General features: G+C 43.7%; 1 protein-coding gene across 1 annotated transcript in view; it reads left to right on the top strand.

Annotated features, from left to right (window-relative positions):
- LOC311025148 (neural-cadherin) overlaps positions 1 to 21311 on the top strand; it is a gene marked incomplete at its 5' end in the record, with an annotated part of 97224 nt that overhangs the window by 63846 nt on the left and 12067 nt on the right. The window contains 10 exons of the mRNA XM_084027896.1: positions 1225 to 1474; positions 3214 to 3341; positions 3419 to 3605; positions 3921 to 4064; positions 10745 to 11028; positions 12866 to 13495; positions 13590 to 14586; positions 15486 to 15579; positions 17956 to 18140; positions 18289 to 18524. Coding sequence (XP_083884022.1) covers positions 1225 to 1474; positions 3214 to 3341; positions 3419 to 3605; positions 3921 to 4064; positions 10745 to 11028; positions 12866 to 13495; positions 13590 to 14586; positions 15486 to 15579; positions 17956 to 18140; positions 18289 to 18524 — 3135 coding nt within the window. The remainder of the gene's footprint in view (positions 1 to 1224; positions 1475 to 3213; positions 3342 to 3418; positions 3606 to 3920; positions 4065 to 10744; positions 11029 to 12865; positions 13496 to 13589; positions 14587 to 15485; positions 15580 to 17955; positions 18141 to 18288; positions 18525 to 21311) is intronic.

The raw sequence follows: 21311 nt of genomic DNA, 5'->3' as shown, positions 1-21311 counted from the left end.
GCACGCACACTCACACACACACACATGCACGCACACTCACACACACACACACACACACACACGTTTTCTAGCAAATTCACACAAAGAGCATCAACAAAGCACAAACTGAAACCCTTTTTAGGTGCTAGTTTTCTCCTCGGCTGCTTCTTTCTCCATAGAAGGACTGAACGCCGGCTTTGACCGTTGGAACGATGCATTCTTCGCAACGCAGTTGTGTATCCTACCGTGTCATATTTTTAGCGAGTGTTATGGTTTATGGATCTGGGAGACGTTAAAGCCGACGCAACCGTTATGAAGACGAACGACCTCGCCGTCGACGGCAAACAGCTGCGTGCTGACATGATGTGCTTGTGAACCAGGACAGGGAGTCTTCTTCTTCTTTGGCTCCGTTCCGTGATGGATTGTAATGAGACGTAGGGAGTTATTGTTACACACGTGGAGATAAATCTGATTTGTAGAATTAAAGCTATAAACTTGAAGCCTTAGAGGAATGCAAAGAGGTTTGAGGAGCTGCGGTTACCTGTGTATGAGCTACCCAATAATTAAAACACAAAGTCTTTTTAAAAGATGCTCCTGGAACGAGCACTCTTGTTGCGTTACTGCTGAGTTTTTCACACACTATTTACACATCACTGTGGCAGGCAAGCATTCTTTCACAAATGTTGTCTCCTGAGTCCTCTAGAGCTCTACGATGGTAGCTCATGTTAGTCCAGAACCAGGCTATGTGGAGAAACCAGAGACCGTAGATGGTACAAACAACAAGGTCACTGCTGTATTTATGTCAACTTGACCTTATTTGGAGTGTTGATGGAGCAGCTATATGCATAGAGTAGCCGAGCACCCATCAATCCAGACTCCATTCAGAAAACAAGCATTTTAAAAGTTGTTTGTTATCTTGCGGATAGAAAAGCAGGACTTAAAATACAATAAATAAAAATACATTGCAAGTTTTTTTTTTTTTAAAGAAAGTTTCATACCCAGAGAGTTGAAATCATATCCGCCTCACCCTGGATACTCAGGAGCAGGAAGTTCAGAGTGAAGCGTGTCAATTTAAGTCGCCGTGTCTGTGAGATCTCATTGGCCGGCTCACCGGGCCGTCCCCAGGTGTCTGCTTGACTCCAGTATTTGTCCCCGTGGCACATTCCTTTTGATTTGCTTTCCCTCTCCTTCCTGAAACCCGGAGTCACAAATCACCTGACCTCGCCTCTGTCTCTCTCCCATCAGACCATCAAGGCTACGTCCCCGCTCGGCGACCCCCGGGTGACCTACAACCTGGAAGAGGGTCAGGTGCCGGAGACCAACATGCCAGTGCGGTTCTACATCAAGCCCAACCGGGCGGACAGCTCGGCGTCCATCCTGGTGGCCGAGAACCTGGACTACGAGACGACGCGGTTCTTCACACTCCGAGTGCGAGTCCAGAACGTCGCCGCCGTGCCGCTGGCATCGTTCACCACTGTCTACGTCAACTTGACGGGTGAGAGAAGGAGTGTGTGTGTGTGTGTGTGCTCTTCTACCTTTTATTTTTGTACGTTTTACACCTGGAGAGTGAAGAATGAATGATGACTAAACATGACTTTGGTGTGAACCGGCTGTCAAGTGAAACACACACCAGCTGAACTGTAGAGAAGTTCTAAAGGTACAGTAACGGGGACTCAGGCAGCAAATGTGATAATGTGGCTGCTTTTATTGAGGAGCTCCAGACTCAGCGTTGACTCGTGTCAACCCACGCTGACGTGCGTCTAGACGGCAGAAGTGTGTGGGCTTACAGAGAGAACAATATCCATTCTAATGCTCCTCAAACATCAGCTCTTTGTTGCAGTTTATTGTGAATATTAAGAGGTGACTCTTTGCGCAACACAATGCAAACACCGGCTGTAATGAGGAGTCAACAAGTGAATTAGTGACCAAACCAACATGTAAACAGGTAAACGACGGTCAGATCTGATTGTACTGTAAGAGATCCTGAACCCCAACCACATACATAGGCTGAAAACCTATCTATGTATTTTTATACATACATTGTTATATCTGTGTATTTTTATACTCCTAGTTTTTAGTGCCTGGATTCAGGTCCAATATATAGAAGGGCAAAGTATTTGAATTCTACATATTGTTGAAACCCAGCTTCTGCAATTGATTGTTGCTATTAGCTGATCTGGAGTCAGGTGTAAATGGAGGCGCAAGCATTAGCTTATTGAAAGGGCCATCATTGACGGTAAGTTAAAAACGGTGTCCAGCTACAAGTTCAAGTAATATAGACCAAGTCTAGCAGCATGGGTTGCCTTTTATGTTCTGGACATTTAAGATTATTAAGCTAGCTAGCTAACTGGCTAGCTACTAATTGAGTCAAACTGAACAATTCACTGTAATCTAAAGACACATCTAAAACTCTAAGCTTTAGTTCCTCTTCAACTCTCCTAAAAGAGTAACAGTGGATGAAACGAGAAAAGCGCTAAAGTAACTGAAATTGTCCAGTATTTCTTTCCTCCTTTGACGTGTTTTAAAATTGGGAGCCCATTTGCTACAGTGAAAGAAGTCATTGTTCAGATGTGACCAACAGAGGGAAAGAGGCGTTCAGGGAACAACTGAAGCTCCGTAATGAGTGATGGGGAGGAATAATGAAGTGTCGTTCGTATCCCTGGCCGTCTCTGGCAGTGGAAGAGCTCCACGTCGCCTCACTTAAACAGTGAGTCATTTCCCAGTCAGCATCTGTAGGCGGGTGTGGAGAGCAGGGAAGAAGAGAAAACACTTCCTGACTTTGATTGGCTTTGAACAAACCCACATCGGACGCTGTAATTGGCTTAGCGGAGCTTGAAAGTGAGCTGACAAGCTGCTTTGTGGACTCTTCACGGTGTTTGGAGGATAATTTCTCACTAATAAGTCGTTTTTTTCATTAGCGAAGGGAGACAGAGTCCGACTTCACTTTCTGATGGACTTCAGTGCTCTTTCTCTCTTTTTGTCTGTCTGTTATTTCTTTGCTTTTTAATCTTCCCCACTGGTGTGAATGTTGCAAAACCCACAAACTTTCTATCGGCTTTCTTTCCTGCTGTTCGCTGCTTCATTTCCCTGTCTTTCTTGCCTTTTCTCTGTCCATTTTTAATCCAATTTAATCAGCTTTCATGGACGTGACAGACTGTGTTTTCCTGCCAGATCCTGCAACAACAAAACGAGATACATTTAGAAAGAAATATTTCTGCCTTCTCTTTCCTTCAGACGTGAACGACAACGTTCCTTTCTTCCTGTCGTCCACCTACGAAGCAACGGTCCCTGAAGGGGCAGAGATCGGCACGTCGGTGGCTCAGGTGTCAGCCACAGATCTGGACTCTGGTCTGCATGGGATGGTGAGTGAACGCCTAAACTCACACGGCCATTAGTTTTCCTGTTCTTCAGCTTTAGCATCTTCTTTCTTCTTCTTCAGGTCCACTATGTGATCCTGAAGGATGAGAGCGGAGACTCTCAGTTCTTCAGCATCGACCCACGCAGCGGCGTCATTGTCACTCGAGCGTCTTTCGACCGCGAGCAGAAAGCCTCGTACCTGATCGAGGTCCAGTCGCAGGACGGCTCTGAGTCGTCCAGACCGGGCCAGCAGGGCCAACCCAACACTGGTAACATTCACACACATAATTTTTCAAAGTGAATGATAAATATGATGCTTCATGTCTTGAAAAAGGTCATTTTTTAGTCACTCTGAGGGGTAAAATACAATATTATACATTATATAAAGAATATTTCTGAACATTTTGTATGAAAAGATGCAAACAGATTTGATTTATTTAGCTCTATATTGCAACATCTGCAGGGAGATTCATTTATTATGCCCCCCCCCCAAAATGACAATTTTTATATTAATCACTCACTTCTTGTTACCTTGAATTCTTGAAGAAAACTTATTTTTCCCTCATTATTGTGTGAATCTCAAGACACGGCGTACGTCAGGATCTTTGTCACCGACGTCAACGACAACGCCCCGGCGTTCGCTCAGCCGGTGTACGAGGTGAGTGTGGAGGAAGACAAGGAGGTGGGCTTCGTCCTCATCACCGTCACCGCCAACGACGAAGACGAAGGTGAGTCTGTCCAACGCTTCGTGTGCCTACAGATGTCGCCAGTCCTTCTCTGTTCTCTTTGTCCCTCGTCCCTTTCTTCTACTTCTTCTTCTTCTTCTTCTTCTTCTGCTCTCCTGCTTCTTTCACTATTCTCCTCCTTTCATTCCTCCTCTCCTCATCTTCTCTCTCTTCTCCTCTGCTCACCTCCTCCTTTCTATCCTCTCCTCCTCTTTTCACTCCTCTCCTACTCTCATCTCCTCCTCTACTCTCTCCTCCTCCTTTCTCTCCCCTCTTCCTCCTCTCCTCCTCTTTCTCTCTTCCTCATCATCCTTTTCTCCTCTCTCCTCTCCCCCTCCTATTCCTCTCCTCTTCTCCTCTTCTCTCTCATCTCCTCCCTCCTCCTCATCTCCTCCCTCCTCCTTTCTCTCCTCTCCTCTTCTCATCTTCTCTCTCATCTCCTCCCTCCTCCTTTCTCTACTCTCCCTCTCCTCCTCCTTTCTCTCCTCTCCCTCTCTTCCTCCTCCTCTCCCCCCTCCTCATCTCCTCCTCTCCTCCTCTCTTGTTGTCGCAGCTTGTTAGCGAGTGCTGTCTGTCCCTTGAGGTCGGCTCTGTTGATGTTTGTCTCTTTCTTTGTTTGTCCCTCGCTCCTCTTCCTCCTCTGCTCCAACCAATAAGCAGCAGGAGGCAAAAAAACAGTGAAAACAACAACAAAACGAGCGCCTCTCTCTCTCTCTCTGTGTTAATGACGGCTGCTGGCGTCGGCTGCAAGCCTCGGGGGTTTTCTTTACCCTGACTGAAGGAAAGTAGAGTGACGTTTGGTTATTTACTTTCCTTTTAAAAAAAAAAAAAAAAAAAAAAAAACCTTGAACCTTTATTTGTTCTGTTCTCCACATTCATATTCCAGACTGGTTGTGGTTCCCTCAGGAGGTCCACAAACTTCCCCGTCGCTCCTTTCCTTCCTCCAAACTTCTCTTTCATGGCCAGATCAGATTTTTGGAGTCTCGCCATTTACTGTATGTGTTAAAAATAGAAGTGAGGACCAGACTAAGTGAAGGCTTCTCTAACGAGACGTCAGGCTAGAAAACCAAGGAGCAGAATCAACTTCGGCCAAAGACTTTGTTCCACTCCATGTAGATGTAGGAGAGTTAAAGATAAATAATGACTCAGATGATGTGATTCATGACAGTCACAACATGAGCTTAAGTGCACAAAAGGTTTCTCTCACTCATGAAAAAAAGAAAACAAACCATCATTATTATGTACTTATTTCATCATCATTTTCATCTGTTTATCGCTGTTAAATCATCTTCTGGATGATGTTATGAACCCAGAGGTTTTTTTTTATGACACAATTATAATATACAATACCTTCATCTTTTAGATTAAGTTGTACAAAGTTTAGGGATTTGAAATATTTGAAGATACGATAAGAAATTCGATCATAATAAGCAAAAACACCAATGTATCAACTGGAGAATGTTCCTCTTACAGAGTTCAAATTATTAGCTAAAATGGCTTAAGTGGTTTGATTGTTGTAAAAAAAACAAAACAGTGCAAACCACAAATTCAGTGACGGTGATGCCGTTTGATCCTTTTTGTGATAATTTGCAGAAAAAGTCTTCAAATAGCAACAACGTTTATAAATGCTTCATATTTGTATTTGTATTACAGGTTCAGACTAAACCAGAGTGTGCTTTGTTGCTATATTTTATTGTTTGTGGTCGGAAACAGATTTAGTGTTTATTCCCTTCAGACTGATCCCTGTGAGGTTCAGGAAGACGCCGAACGCAGGATTAAGAAATGCTAAGATAGCAAACTGCTGATGATTCCCTCCCAAATGTAGACGCTTCATCCCCAGTTTGTGCCTCGTCAGGGACTCCCTGTGGTAATTAACAAACACCCCCGACCCCAAACCACTGGGGGGTACCCCCCCAGCAAACCATCCTGCATAGACATTAGACCTGATCCCTGCTGAGTCAGCACTAGGAGTGTAATGCAGGAGCATTAAACATGTCTGTGTCTCTTTTACAAGAAATGCATATTCTTAACATATAGATCTCGGGGCCCCATAATCAGACCAACCAAACCAACAAAGAAAAACAAACATTCATTTGATTAATATTATAGAATATGTTGTTGACAGAAACTCCTGAAAGAGTTAAAGCTCCAATCCGCGGTTTGTCGCTGTAAACTCAACTGAAGTTGTTATCCTGCTGTGTGTGTGTGTGTGTGTGTGTGTGTGTGTGTGTGTGTGTGTGTGTGTGTGTGTGTGTGTGTGTGTGTGTGTGTGTGGTATGTCAGGACCACAGCTGACAGGTGTTAAAGCACAAATGACCTTCTGTCCTGATAGAAACTGGACACACACATAGACACACACACACATTCCTGCATTGTATTTGGTGTTTGTTGGAATAATCAAAGGTGTGCGGTTTGTGTGTGTGTGAGAGAGAGAGAGAGGGTTGGGTTGGTTTAGATTACCTCGTCCTAAAGCTGATTAGGTGCAGCAGCTTTTGTCGCCCGCCGTGTTTTTTGGATCCCGTTTGGTCCTCCGAGTGGAAAATTTGCCGAACAAAGTACGTCTGGTAATGAGATCAAGAGGCGTTTTTATAATTCCGCTGAGTTTGGTGTTTCAGTTTAGTGTCGCCGTGGGGTTTAGTGAGAGCACACACACACACACACACACACACACACACACACATTGCTGTAGTGAAGTGGAGTGATAATGAGGGTTGCTCATTTCACATGACATCTTACAGTGAACAGCCGTGATGTTACTGTGAGGACAGAAGCTGAAGACGTTGGTGTTCGTCTCTGCAGCATAATGTCACATTACCAATACTAAAAACGTCTTCGCACACAAAGTCCATCTGAAATTGTTGCACGTTTAACAAATAAATGCAGGGGACAAATGAACACGGGATGTAAAAATGCAAGACCGGTGTCCATGACTTGTTTTTAAAGCTGCGTTTGTGACAGGTTTTTCACGTTACGTTGTTTCCTTAGGGACTTTTTTACAACAGACGTTGTCAAACAATATATTTTAAATATATAATAAGTGTTGTTTTTGCCCCAGCAACTGGTCAAAGAGCTGTGTGACTGTACACCAATGACTAGCTCACGGATGCCACTTTTCATTGCTGTCATACAGCGTTTACAGCTGATAGCGTCGTCCTGAACGACTCAAACCTCTGAGTCCATGTCATGGTTTTTGGCCTCTTTCCAACCTCACTGCATCTGGCTCCATCTGGCTTCTGGTGAGAAGTTGTTATCAAAGTTAGCTTCGTTATTCAAGGTCAACTTTACAGCTACGTGTCAAAGTCATCTTGGTAGCTAATTACATTGGTAGCGACGATAGTGTCCTGTCAATCACAAGGTAGCCCCGCCCTAAAGCATACCCTCCTTTATTTGACTCTAAATGGACCATAATTTACTAAATTAACATCATGCTGTTTAGAAGAATAGAGATTCAGACCATAAACTCATGTTTAGAATGTTTACTGAGATAATAAATTAAATAAATAAAATGAGAATTTGGGTAATTTTCTTATAGACTTCCAATCAGAGGAGGAGAGGAGTCGCCCCCTGATGGCCAGTAGAGATAATGCAAGTTCAGACATTAAACTTTTCAGAACCAGAGGGTGGTGCCTGTGTAAACATGAGTTAATTTATTTAGTCAGGTATTTCAGAGGAAAAATCTGAGTGGGAATTAGGATTAGATGTCCTGTCATTGGATTGCAGTATAAAGGATGTTTAGACACATTTTACCTTTTTTAAATATGATAAACCTTCCTTCAGCTTGCAGTTGTTGTGTATAACATTTTGACGGACATCTTATTGTCCTAAAGGCACATCTTATTATTCATAAGGGCACACGTGTCTGTTTCTCTTCACTTTGTTGTAAATACCCGCCACACAGGATTTCTGGGAAGAGCAGCCAACTGAATTTCAACAAGCTGCAGTATCTCCCACAGCCATCTTAGGCCAAAACATTTGATGTATTTTGTAATGCAGTTTTAAATCGAAATCAAAACTTTCCCCCAGTGATGAGTTTAAGTCCTTCAGATTGTCGACCTGCAGTCAGCGCTCAGGGACGAATTTCCCCTCCGGTCCACCTCACGAGGAGCAGAGATCTGACCTTAATCTCAAAATTTTGGGCCTCCTGCTCGGATTCGAATTAAATCAGCCCTATCCCCCAGTGTGTGTGTGTGTGTGTGTGTGTGTGTGTGTGTGTGTGTGTTAAGAGGGCAACACCATATGGCCAGTCTGATCATTAGGGAGGCAGCCGGAGGCACAAAACCACTGGAGCTGCTCCCCTCACACACATTTACACACATTTACACACGCACAACCGCTCGCCCAGTGTCATGACCGATCGTGCTCAGAGGCTGTGACGGACCGGTGCACTTAACACACACACACACACACACACACTCTCTCTCTCTACGGTGTCCTAATGAAGGTCCTACATGTCTCTACAGATGGTGTTTGTCTCCTAAAGTCTCCTTGGTGCCGGTAAACAGAGAGCCTGACAGACCTGCCTCTGGGCTCTGAACATGCATCTGTATGTGTTGGTGTGTGTCGGCATTTCTTCACTTCATCAGGGAGGAAGGAGAGCAGAGGGAGGAAGGGGTGGGAAGGGAAGGAGGATGCAAGGAGATAAGGTCAGAGGGAAGGAGGGATAAGAGAGAAGCAAAAAGAGATGAAATGAAGAAGGAAAGCTGCAGGGGAGGATGGAAGATGAGAGGAAATACAGAGGAAATGAGAGGAGCAGAAAGGAGGAGGAGGGGAGGACACAAGGAGGAGGAATTAATGAGAGTGTGCAAGAGACTATTGGACAAAAGAGGCATTAAGGTTAGGAGGAAAATAAATGATGAGAGGACAAGAAGGAAGAGGAGAAACAAAGGGAGAAAAGGAAGATTTAGGCCAAAAAAATTAAAAGAATAGAAGAAGGGGAGGGGGTAATAAAAGGAAGGATAGGAGGAGAAAAGGGGAAGTCCAAGGGACAAATGTCAAGAGAAGCTGTTGAGGAACGAAAACGATAATAAAAGACTTAAGGGAAAGGAGATAAGCAGAAAGGATTACAAAAATGGTTCCTGTACAACTAAACTGCACCGTCAAGTACGTTTCCAGGAAAATGTAGTTTCTCAAATTGAAAGAAAAACCTCTACAAAAGGACTTTAGTCAGTTTTGTAAAAATATATATATATCATGGTTTGGCTTAAAATAACTGTGAAATTGAAGCAAAATAGAAACTTCTAGGTTCACACAGGACAGGAACAGCAGCCTCCTGGGTGAAAGTCCTGAAAGTGGAGGACTTTCACTTAAAGCAAACGTCATCCACGACAAAATGTGTTTCCTTTGAAACAAATTTCACAACGCAGTTTTGTGGTGTGAGAATGAGACTTTGCTTTTATGTAACCTCCTCTGTCAGGGTAAACAGCCAATGGGATTCTTCAATGTGATTTTGGATTATTGCAAAAAATAATCGCTGTGGCAAACAAATGATACTTACATGTTTTTTTTGGCAGTGCATTCTTAAAAACTGAACAGAACCTTCATTATTTCTGAAGCATAGATGTAACCATATAAGAAGCTGAGATTGGGAAGAGAGAAGCGAGGAAAAGAAAATGTAGAGAAACAGATTTGAGTCTGTCCGTGTGTGTGTGTGTGTGTGTGTGTGTGTGTTAGAGAGAGGGAGTGTGGAGGAAGGCATCTAATGAGCTCCACTGTGAGAGACGCATGTTTTCCTCCGAAATATTTGATATCTACTGCTGTCCACATGGGTCATCACAGTGTGTGTCTGTGTGTGCGTGTGTGCGTGTGTGTGTGTGTGTGTGTGTGTGTGTGTGTGTGTGTGTGTGTGTGTGTGTCTGCTGCCAATCAAACACTTTCTTTTTTCTGCATGGAAATCTGCTCCAATATCACTCAAAAAGTTTATTTTCACAATAATAATAATAATAATCCACTGTTGCCACATGATGGACAGCTCAATGTTTGCACATGCTGTGGTATATTGGTTGAAAATACATGAGAATGTAATTGATGTTGTGTTGTTTTTTGTATGTTAAAAGTAATTTCTTGGGAATAAGAAGATTATTCTGAGCTTCGATTTGATCAAATGCAAAAAAACATTTCTTAAAGTAAAATATTCAAATGTCTCTGTAACATATAGCTTCAATCTTTTTTTAAATTAATAACTCATTTATGTTTTAAATTCAAAAACGGTCACCAAGGTGATGTGCACTGGAGACAAAGAAGTAAGTGTTTATACTCAAAGGTGGGAATAATCAACTCTTCAGGTGATTGATTTAAATGCTGAAATGAGAAAATTTCACTCTCCTGCCTTCACCTCCAGATATTCAACACCAATGGATAATTTAAAATGACTTTTATTAAACAGTCTCAGTTTAATACTGATGCCTCTACAGTATATGACCTACATAACCAGACCATCAGAGAGAAGGCTGGCTATTTCGTATATATATATAATATCTTCTTAATGCTCGCCAGGCCCTCTGGAGTAAAGGGAGTCACGGAGAACCATAACCTAAAATGAGAGATGAAGGGAACTGGTGCTTGGAAATACACTACCGCTTTTGTCCACAGGGGCCGCCCAAATCTACACAAAATGATTGTTGCTCCTCGTGGCTTTAATCCAACACTGTAGGATATAGTAAACTGATCTCCACTTCCTCCTCCAGGTGCCAATGCCAAGCTCCGCTATCAGATCACCTCGGGCAACACCATGGGCACCTTCGACGTGGAGCCCGAGGTGGGCACCATCTTCGTGGCTCAGCCGCTGGACTACGAGATGGAACAGCGGTTCGAGCTCCGGCTGGTCGCCTCCGACGGGAAGTGGGAAAACGAGACGCTGGTGGTGGTTCAGGTGGTCAACCGCAACGACGAGGCGCCCGTCTTCAGCCAGACGGAGTACCACGCCGTCGTGACCGAGGAGCTCACCCAGCTGCCCGTCGTCATGCTGGAGGTCAGTCAGTCATCCTGTCAATGGCTATTATATCTGTTCGGCTTAAATGAAAGCAGATGAAACTGTTAAAAAATGTAAACACGAGAAAGTAGCACCTCTCTGAAAATGTCAGTTTACGTGAAGTAGAAGTGGAAAAAGTATCAGGTTTAATACAGACACATCTAACAGTATTGGTCACGCTTCCAACGTGGAGGTGAATCAGCCCGGAGCGACACCTCAGCACAGATCCAGTGTCCACATAACTAACACATCACATGTGTGTGACACTGTTTAAACACAATATCAAATTCAACCTCCTGACAGCGAGGAACCAGGAAGTGAAAAGTTGGCCTCAGAAAGTTAGTCGCCCCTTCTTCTTCTGCTGTGGCTTTCATGCGCCTTTTCGTCACACCCATCGCTGGTAATTCACAGTAATGTGCATGTGCCGCCGAGCTAAATCAGATCAGAAAGGTGGAAGTGCGTCGGAGAGGGCAGGGGGAGTAATCCTCGCGTGTCACCGAGTCCTGCTTCCCCCTCGCCTGCTGGAATTGATTTGATGTGCGCTCGGTTCCTCTCAATGGTTCCTCCCTGAACGCTTTGAGCCCCGCGTGTTAATACAATTCAGCAGATAGCGAACGGAGGGGAAAATCCAATTTGAAATGAATATTTTTTGACTTCACCTGCGCGGCAGCTCTCCTCTGTGGCACCGCGACTGCTCATCTTCAATATTGTCTACCTGCGTCACGTTGTCAGGGAATGCAACAGGGAGGGGAGGTGGCAGCGCCGGGAGGACGGGGGAGGGATGGTGGTGGTGGGGGGGGGGGCAATCTTCAAAGGCTTCTGTAAACAAACCCTCCGGTGAGAAAAGAGCAGAAGAAAGGGTAGAAGTGTACTTCTTTTTCTTGCTTTTGTTGCCGTCTATTAACTTTTAATTGCATTGTGTGTCGGGGCGACAGACTTGAGAGCCGGCGTCAGAGAGAGATAGCAGGAAGGTTAATTAAGCAAACAGGACAAAGCAACAGAGAAATGTTTATTCCTGTGTGCAATCAGCTCCCTGCCTCGTGTCCCATTCGCTGGGCTTGACATTGACATTTGTACATAATGGAAAAAAGCAATTCAACTATTTTTTTTATAAGAAAAACAAATAAAGAACAAAAAGCAATAGTTCCTTTAAAGAGGAAGAATGTTATTTAATTGAAGTTAAAAGTCAATGTTGCTGCTTTGACCGGTTCGCTAAAATGTGACAGTCCGCGACCGTGTTTTCATTACCAAGAGAAGGTGGTGTTTTTTTTTTTTGTTTACCTCATGCATTATTTTGTTTTCTCTTAACACATATTTACAACCAAAGGTATTTCGACCTTGACTGAGAGTTTTCCCTTGCAATTAAATTCAATCAATGCAGCATGAAAGTATCTATAAAAATAAATTGAAACAAAATGAAATGATGAGCAACACTTAACACAAGCACATACAAATAAAACCAAACACAGGTTACACATCATTTCGTACACGTCAGTCCTATAAACATTGTAAAGGTGGGATTTACTGTTTTTAGTGGAGAACAATCAGGAACCATTTCACAAAAGCAATTGACTTTGGACATTAAGTTATAAATACATCACACCAAAAAGAAATACATTTTGATGAGTACTTAAACCTTAAATCTTACTTTCTGTAACCATGGAAAGGAGTTGCCCAAATTAGCCTAAAACCAGAACTTAAAATTTTGGCAAAAATCAATGGAAAGCATATGTGTTTTAAATCTGGTTTTAAAGGCAAACTCCTGATGGTAGACCTCCTGGATCCAGAAAAAGTACCAAAATTGGTGGCTTACGTTTTCCTTGCCCATCATGTGCAGGTGTCGGCCACAGATCCAGACCAGGAGGCTGACCAGACCGCTCTTCGCTACTCCCTCCATGGCCAGGGCGCTGGTGGAGAGTTCACCATTGATGAGCGAACTGGAAAAATCTACGCCCAACGGCGCCTGGACCGCGAAGAGCGCCCAGCCTGGAGATTCCTTGTCCTTGCCACAGATGAGGGAGGTGCGGGACTCACAGGATTTGCCGATGTGCTTTTAGAGGTCAGAGACGTCAATGACAATCCGCCCTTCTTCCCGTGTCCGGCACTGGAAGTAGACGGATGTTTTGTTGGCCAGGTGCCTGAAAATTCACCTGCCGACACCTCCGTCATGGAGATGCGTGCCATGGACCTGGACGACCCCAACGAGGGCAAGAACGCTGTGCTGACTTACAGCATCGTTAAGAACGTCCGCAACGAGATTAACCTCAACCTGTTCTCCATCAACGCCAGCACGGGTACCATATACACGGTTCTACGTTCCCTGGACCGGGAGGTGGAGGAGCGCTATCTGGTTGTGGTGGAGGCCAGGGATGGAGGGGGTCTGGTGGGAACAGGGACAGCCACCATCATGATTTCAGACGTCAACGATCACCCACCCGTCTTCACCCAGAGGATCTATACCACTCAGGTGAGTCTACAATGGTGAGACCAGGTTATTTTTTACAGTAGGCTACCTTGTAACAATAAGGCAACGATACATGATGTACCTCTTTTGCAATCAGGTGACGGAGGACCTGGAGGTGAACAGCGAGGTTCTCGTAGTTTCCGCCACAGACGGAGACAAGGGTGAGAACGCCGTGGTTACCTTCAGCATCGTTGGAGGTGACGAGGACAGGAAGTTCTTCGTGGAAACAGACAAAGTGAACCGGCGTGGCGTGGTAAAACTTAAAAAGAAGGTAGACTTCGAGAAGCCCCGTGAGAGGACTTTCAATCTGACGCTGAAAGCTGAAGATGCTGATTTCTTCAGCCTGGCCTACTGTCTGGTTCAGGTGGAAGACTCCAATGACCATGCCCCCGTGTTTTTCCCCCAATTCTACGAGTCACCAGCTATGTCTGAAGACGTTCCCGTGGGGACAATTGTTGCTCAGGTTACAGCTTCGGATCTGGACTCTGGCCAAAACGGACGCTTTTCTTACAGTATTTCAAAAGAGTCGGACCCCTACAGTCAGTTTCTGGTGGACCAGTCCGGTTGGGTCGTAGTGGCCGATTCTCTCGACAGGGAGAAAATCTCTCAGCACAGGATCATGGTCCTCGCCACAGATGCTGGGAGTCCACCAATGACGGGCACTGCCATTGTCATGGTAACCGTACTTGACATTAATGACAACGGGCCGGAGTTCGAGGTCTCCTATAAGCCTGTTGTTTGGGAGAACATGGTGGCGCCCCAGGCAGTTCGAATGAACGAGACCTCCCTCCTCCTCCACGCCACCGACCGGGACACCTCCACCAACGGGGGGCCGTTCTCCATACGTCTCCTCATGCTCACCTCAGATGTCACCAACTTTAATTTGACGGACTTTCGCAACGGCAGTGCGGCCATCACCGCCCTCAGGACCTTCGACCGTGAGCGGCAGAAGGAGTACCGACTCCCGATTCTCATGATTGACAGTGGCTCCCCTCCAATGAGCTCCACCAGCACACTGACGGTCGTCATCGGTGACAGGAATGACCATCCTCACTCACCAGGTCATACCAACTTCATCGTCTACAGTTACGAGGGTATGTTTTTCTGGTTTTTGTTACCTTCATATTAAACATTTAGCGGCCCCAGTGTAGAATTTTGTGTTTTCATTTGCATGCGCACATGGCTTCTGGTTACTTTTAAACCTTCATGAATCCAGGTCTTGCTGAGTGCACTTGCTGCTTTTCATGTCACACCTGAGAGCCTCAAGGTACAACCTACTACGTTCTACTCCATTGTGGAAGTTGTAGATGACGATCCGCTGTCCCGGCAGCTGGTCTGACGGATTCAACCGTGTGTGTATCTGGTTGCACACTGACTCCTCCAACCTTCAGGTCTCCTGGTTCTCCCTCCCACCACCTCCCAAGTGCTCCATGCTCGAGTTTGTTAAGACTCTACTTGTCACAGTCGACTGCTCGCAGCCTCCCGCTCCAGCCCACATCACTTATTTAGCGTTTCATACCATCTGTCAGCCTCCTGTAATTTGCTGGCAAAACTAAGGTTTTCCATAATGTATTTTTAGTGCATTCCCTCTCCGGGGCCTTTTCCACATGAAAGTACATTAACCAGCTAATACGAATCCATCACGTAGCTCAACAACATGCCATGAAGCAAACAATTAACTCCAGCTCAAGTCCCAGGTTTGACGAGCACATAAACAGGAGCCGTTTTTAAAAAGGAAGGCTGATTTCACAGCTAAAGAGATTACAGCGCCGTGTTCGGCTTTTTTTGGAAAACACTGTGCGAGCAATTCTAATACGTGCACATCTTCCTGCTGTGCTGTCAAACCATGACCGCCACCTTATCTCCACTTCACTCTTAATATTTGGCTTCTACCGCAGGGATCCCCTGCACTCAAAACTAATTCCTTTCAGAGCCGACACGTTTTTTTTTAACTTTTTTTCCCCGTGTCTTTTCTCTTCCTGCCTTCTGACAGGTATTCTCCCGACGACGGCGCTCGGACGAGTTCAATCCCCCGACCTTGATGACTGGAGCGAGAAGGTGTACCGGTTCGAAGGCAAACCATCCAGGTACTTTGATCTCATGTAGTTAAAACTCTGAGGTGACATGCAAAAAGAGAATGAACGTGGGAGTAGTCAGGCATGTAGGTGTTGAGGGAAAGGGAGGCTTTGAAGGAGAGCAAGGCCACAAGGTGATACGGTAGAGACGCAACAATGCAAAGACAACAAGAAGGAGAAAGGGGGGGTATAGAAGTAGAGATATGTCAAGAGATGACATTCCACAGAGAGTCACAGAGGTAATGAGGACTAGATGCTGGAGACAAAGAGCAAGAAGATTCTCAGTACACATACTTTATTTTGTCAAATAGAAAACTTGACTGCTGCTTTGTTTGAGAAACTGTCAACACAGTTTCACTATGGAAAGTTATCTAGGGTCCTTTTCTGTGGTGGACACAAATTCAAAGCATCCACGTGACTATGTAACAGTCAGAGCTAGTGACGTAGTATTAAATATTGAAAAATACTTCTTTTTGGTAGTTCTTGTTAAGTGACACGTTTGTGTAGTAAGTGGTTTGTTGCTGAAACAGGTTTGTCTTGTTGCCTGGACTTAATTCTCTTAATTCTTAATTCTTTTAATGCCTAAACCTAATCTAATGTCTGAAACTAAACAAGTGTCGTCCTGACTGACAGTAAAAAAATAAAAAGATGTGGCGCAGGCACGAACGATACTTATCATTAAAGGAAACTACAAAAAGGAATATTCGTACACGAATCACTAGAATTACATTTTTGGACGATCTCACAAACTGAGTCTGTATTAGGAGTTTACTGAGGGCAGCGAGACAAGACAGGACGCTTGACCATCTTCACTTTAAATGTACGTTCTCCTGTTCTCTTCATGCTCTGAGGAGTTTTGGATTAAAGCATCCAGAGAATGGCAGATGTGAAGACGATACAGGACGCGTCGGAGCTAAAGCAAAAAAGATTTCCCTCTCAACGTGTCCCCTCTCATGTGACACGCAGCAAGACGCGCACGGAGACAAAGAGAGGGAATAAAAAGAGCTGACAGATTTAAAGTAGAGAGGAAGAGACAGTACAAAGGTGCGGTGCGACAACGAGGAGAAAGGGAAAATTGGGACAGAGAAACAGGCAGTTTGAAGGGAGTAAGAAAAGAAAGAGTGAAAGAGAATGAAAGGGCAGAAGGAGAGACAGAGATAGAAAAGGGGATCTGACTTGTCAGGGAACAGTGCTATTAATACTTCATAACTAGCGGTATTGAAAATTCCCAGTGAAGCACGGCGAGGGCACGCTCGTTTTGTTTGATGAGGCGAGGCCTCATGCGGACGCGTTGAAAGGCGAGCCTGATTGCGCTCCCTGCCACCTTCTCTTTTAACGAGGAACCTTTAAGGAGGGACGAGAGTAGACGACTAGAAACGGGCAGAGAACAAAGGGATCGCCAGAGAATTACCATCCTGAACCGTCATCACTCCAGATGGCAATTTGTTCACAGTGCAGGATCGGGGGTTAGGTTGTGACTTATTTACATGTAGGAGTGATAGAAACGTAAGAAAGTAAGAAGGTGAGGTAAAGCCAGAAACACCAGGTCACCTCACAGGAAAGCAACATGTTGCATATAGGAGGAGAAATGATTTATTCTAACCTTCTCTTTTGTTTCCTGTGGGTGAAGTGCTGCACGGTTTGAAATCTTTTAAAGTGTGACATAAATCCAGGAGACGGTACGTAACGGCTTTGCCTGCAGCAGCAGCGGCATTGAATCAGTCGCAGTCAATTAGTCCGTCTGGCCCGGAGCTTAGTTTGAACAGTTACACGTTCAGGACCAGGTTTGGACCCGAGCCACGGCGCCTGGGATCCACTCCCTCTGCCGCAGAGCAGAAAGTCCACGTTGAACCGCAGACCTCAATTGGATCAGAGTTAGATCGGAGGAATACAATCTGGGAAAGAATTAATGATCGCATGGAAAAACAGATGAATACGTTTTTTTACTGAGCAGAAAGAACTTCTGCCTATCAGTTACATTCCACCAATTCATTTGGCTTTCCCCAATGTTCTCAAATCAGATTTTGATGTGTGGCAAACCACATACAATCTGTAGATTTGTTCTCTCCAAATTTTTTTATAGTTTTTATAGACAGGGTAGGTGAAAGTAAACAAAAAGCGAGCTTTAATCACTTAGCTGAAACAATATGATATATGAACCTCTTTACTATAGCTTCTAATTACAGCAGGTTTAAAAATGGACCCAGGTAAGATGGTAACCATACGGTTCCACCTTGGAATTACAAGTCATTACAACGTTATCTATGTGCAGCGTCAGTTCAGTGTTAGAAATACACTAAATAGGAGGTCTAGAAATGTGAACTGATACAAGCTTCTCTCTCTCTCTCTCTCTCTCTCTCTCTCTCTCTCTCTCTCTCTCTCTCTCAGGTTGTTCAGTCTGAACCAGAGCTCAGGTCAGCTCAGTATCAGGGAGGGGGCCCCTCTGGGCTCGTACCGCCTGCAGGTACGTGTGTCGGACCAAACCTGGCCCGACGTCACCTCCACGGCTCAGGTGGACGTCAGGGAACTGCAGCAGGACGCCCTGAAAAACGCTGCCTCCCTTCGCCTGAACAGTGAGTCTTTTGAAAGTTACACGCCCCAGTGGTTGGCACGGTAACTGTTTTTTTGATGGGGCCACGATGCTGCATATCTGTCTCTATTTGTCCTGCTGATGATTTCTCCTGAAGGTTTATAAAATGAACCCTCCTTCTCTTCTTCCAGACCTGACGATGGAGGAGTTCTTTAGCAGTAGACGAGGTGAGGAGAGTCGGTTCTCCCGTCTGGGTCAAATGTTGGCTGAACTTCTGCAGACTTTACCGGCAAACGTTCAGATTTTCTCTGTGGGCGACGCCGGCCAGCGGGGAGAGAAGATGCTAAACGTATGGTTCGCTGCTCACGGCTCACCGTACTACAAAGCAGAGAAGCTGCACGGCTACGTGGCAGCAAACAAAGCCAAGGTGAGGAGAGAGCTTTCACCTGAAAAAGGTCTGGAAATCGTATGATTACGGTTAATAGGGCTTTTCAACTTGTATGGCGAGCTTTCTTTAATGCATTCATGGTTTGGAGGGCAATCTGCTATTTATTTTAAACCAGAACGTCAGCACTGTTCAGACAAAAACTGCCTTTGGCAACGTTCGGCTCTATATTTATTTACTTTTAAAACAGCCTTAATTCAATTGTATTGACCTCTTAACCTCGTCTCATCTGCAATTAAATCACAACACATTTTGCATGAGAACATTGTTTGAACTCATTTTTTTTTGTTTTTGCATATGTCCAAAGATATAATGTATAAGAGTTATCTAGTAGATGATAGAAAAACCCAACATGCCAAACATCAGATAACTTAAAGCCAGAACTGCTAGTTCAGTTTCATACATTCAGTTAGTTTAATTTTAAAGGGTTGTGTTTGGGTTATCCACATGCTAGGTTCATGCTAGGTTAGTTAACAAGTGAAAGCTACCGCTAGCATTTACCCCAACTGCCCGATCAATAAACACCTTTAAGATGACAATTTGGGCCATTTGAAATTATACAACAATAACCATCAACAGCCATCACCCTATGGCAAAGCATTGTCACACATTGTGATGTTTTCATTAGAAAAATAAATGCGACATTCATGGGAAGTTAGCTAGCATAAATGCCGGTTGTTAGCATCGTAATGAAGTAGCAAATGTATGACTTTTTTTCCCTGAATATTGCCCACCTCTCTCTTCCTACAGTGGCACAACATAGTTATGCGTCTCAATAAAAGGCTTTCTTTAAATACTCAGCAGCTGATTGAATTATGAAAGCAGACAGTAGGTGAACTGACTGCACACAGAGATTCTTAATAATACATTAATTACACATTAATTAAACATAACATTCACACATTGGTACGTGCCTTTCAGCCGGCACTTAGAGATACAACGCTCCATTTCACTCTCATGTGAAGCCTCATGCGACGCGAGGTCAAATACCACGGTTAAACATTAAAATGAGGACATGTCACATACAGTAGGCTGCCGCTCATATGATACACTCACTGTATACACGTGTATGAATATTTAACATCTATTAAAAGCATGAGAGCAGCTGCTGACCTGAGGTCAAACTGTGAGAGGCAGGAAGCTGATGACAGTTAGTCAACCATGTAAACACACAACACACACACACACACACACACACACACACACGCACACACATGCAAGTAATATCTAAACTCGCAGCTGATTATTGTTTGTTAACGAGACTATAAAAACTGAAAATTGCCAAAGGATTCATGAAAGAGAAGAGACGAAAGAAACAGTCAAGCACAAATAAAAATAAACTAAGCTAATTAAAGAATAAAGACACACAGATGAGAAAACTAACTGTTTATTGTCGTTTAACTGATGATTGGATTTTCTATCAGATAGAAGAATTCTGCATCAGATGGGCTTTTTTTATTGAGTAGGTTTTGTTCTGGCACCATTTTGGATCCATTTCCAGTTGTTGCCAAAAGGCTAAAATTAAACTGGTGTGTGGTTAATGGGCAGTCTTACTGGTAAAGGTAGGTAATAAAAGACAAATGTAACATGCCAAAATTGCTAAATATTGTTGTTGTTTCCAGCTTTTTTTAAATTAAATATCTGTGTTTTGCTCACATTGTTTGCTGGTTGCATTTTACGGACAAAGCCATCAATGAATTTAAATCTATCTACCCATTATGTTTAATATCTACCTTAGTATATGTCCTTTGCTAAAACACTGAAATCTGCCAAATAAAGTGATTATTAAAACGATGCAAAGTTCACTTCCTGCAGCCGTCACATCAGTAAAGCACGTCATTCTGTGATGCACCTTATTTAAAAATTGCATAAAAAAGACAATCAGAACACTATAAAGTAATAAAATACCAATATGAAGCACAGACAGTATGATTAAAAATAACCCGAACAAGAAAGGTGTGTTTAATTATCACAGGTTCAAATGAAAAAAATCGTCTCGGCTGATTTAGAACAAGAATGTCAGATAAATACAGAATAAGCTGAAAGTGGCTCAGGAGCCCAAAAGCTGAAGCCCTGCCTGGGGAGAGGAAGTCACTGTAGATAAGAGTGTCAGCTGAATAACTGAACTCCACAAAAAGAAATACACACAGTTGGAGAGACAGGAAACCCTGAGGGACTCTGATGAAAACCTCTCACCCATAAAGACAAAACGAGAGAAAAGAATCAAAATGACAAGCGGGGAAACGGGTGAATTTGGCAACAGAGAACAAATGACAGCAAAACTTTAACGAGGGGGAAATGACAGAAACACCAAAGTGCATAAATAACATAAAGGCAAAGAGTGAAATTCAAATGGCATTAATGCAGGTAGACATCAGATCAAAGAGAGCTGCTGTCATTCTCAATTATGTTTAAACAGAGCTCACAACGTCAGTAATAGGCCAACTTGTTAGTTTGCATTTGTGTTAGTTTCACATAGATTTATATTTATTCATATCTTATTTTCATCCCAGATTAAGTTTTTAATGCAGTTTTATGTAAGTGTTATTCGAGTTGCTACTTATTTTTGGTGGTTAGTTTAACCTTGATTGTCATTTCAATTTGTGTGTTTCTTTAAATGTAATCCTAATTTTAATTTCAGTTCGTTTCTATTGCTCATTTTAGTTTAATCCCAGTCTTAGCTTCTGTCTCTTTTACTTTAAGGCTTAATTTTACTCGTCAAATCTTTCTTTTAATTTAGAACTCTTAATTTAGGCCTCTGTTTTTTGG

Source organism: Eutrigla gurnardus (assembly GCF_963514095.1).
Source record: "Eutrigla gurnardus genome assembly, chromosome: 14".
NCBI classification, from domain to species: Eukaryota; Metazoa; Chordata; class Actinopteri; order Perciformes; family Triglidae; genus Eutrigla; species Eutrigla gurnardus.
This window is presented reverse-complemented; position numbering and strand designations above follow the sequence as displayed.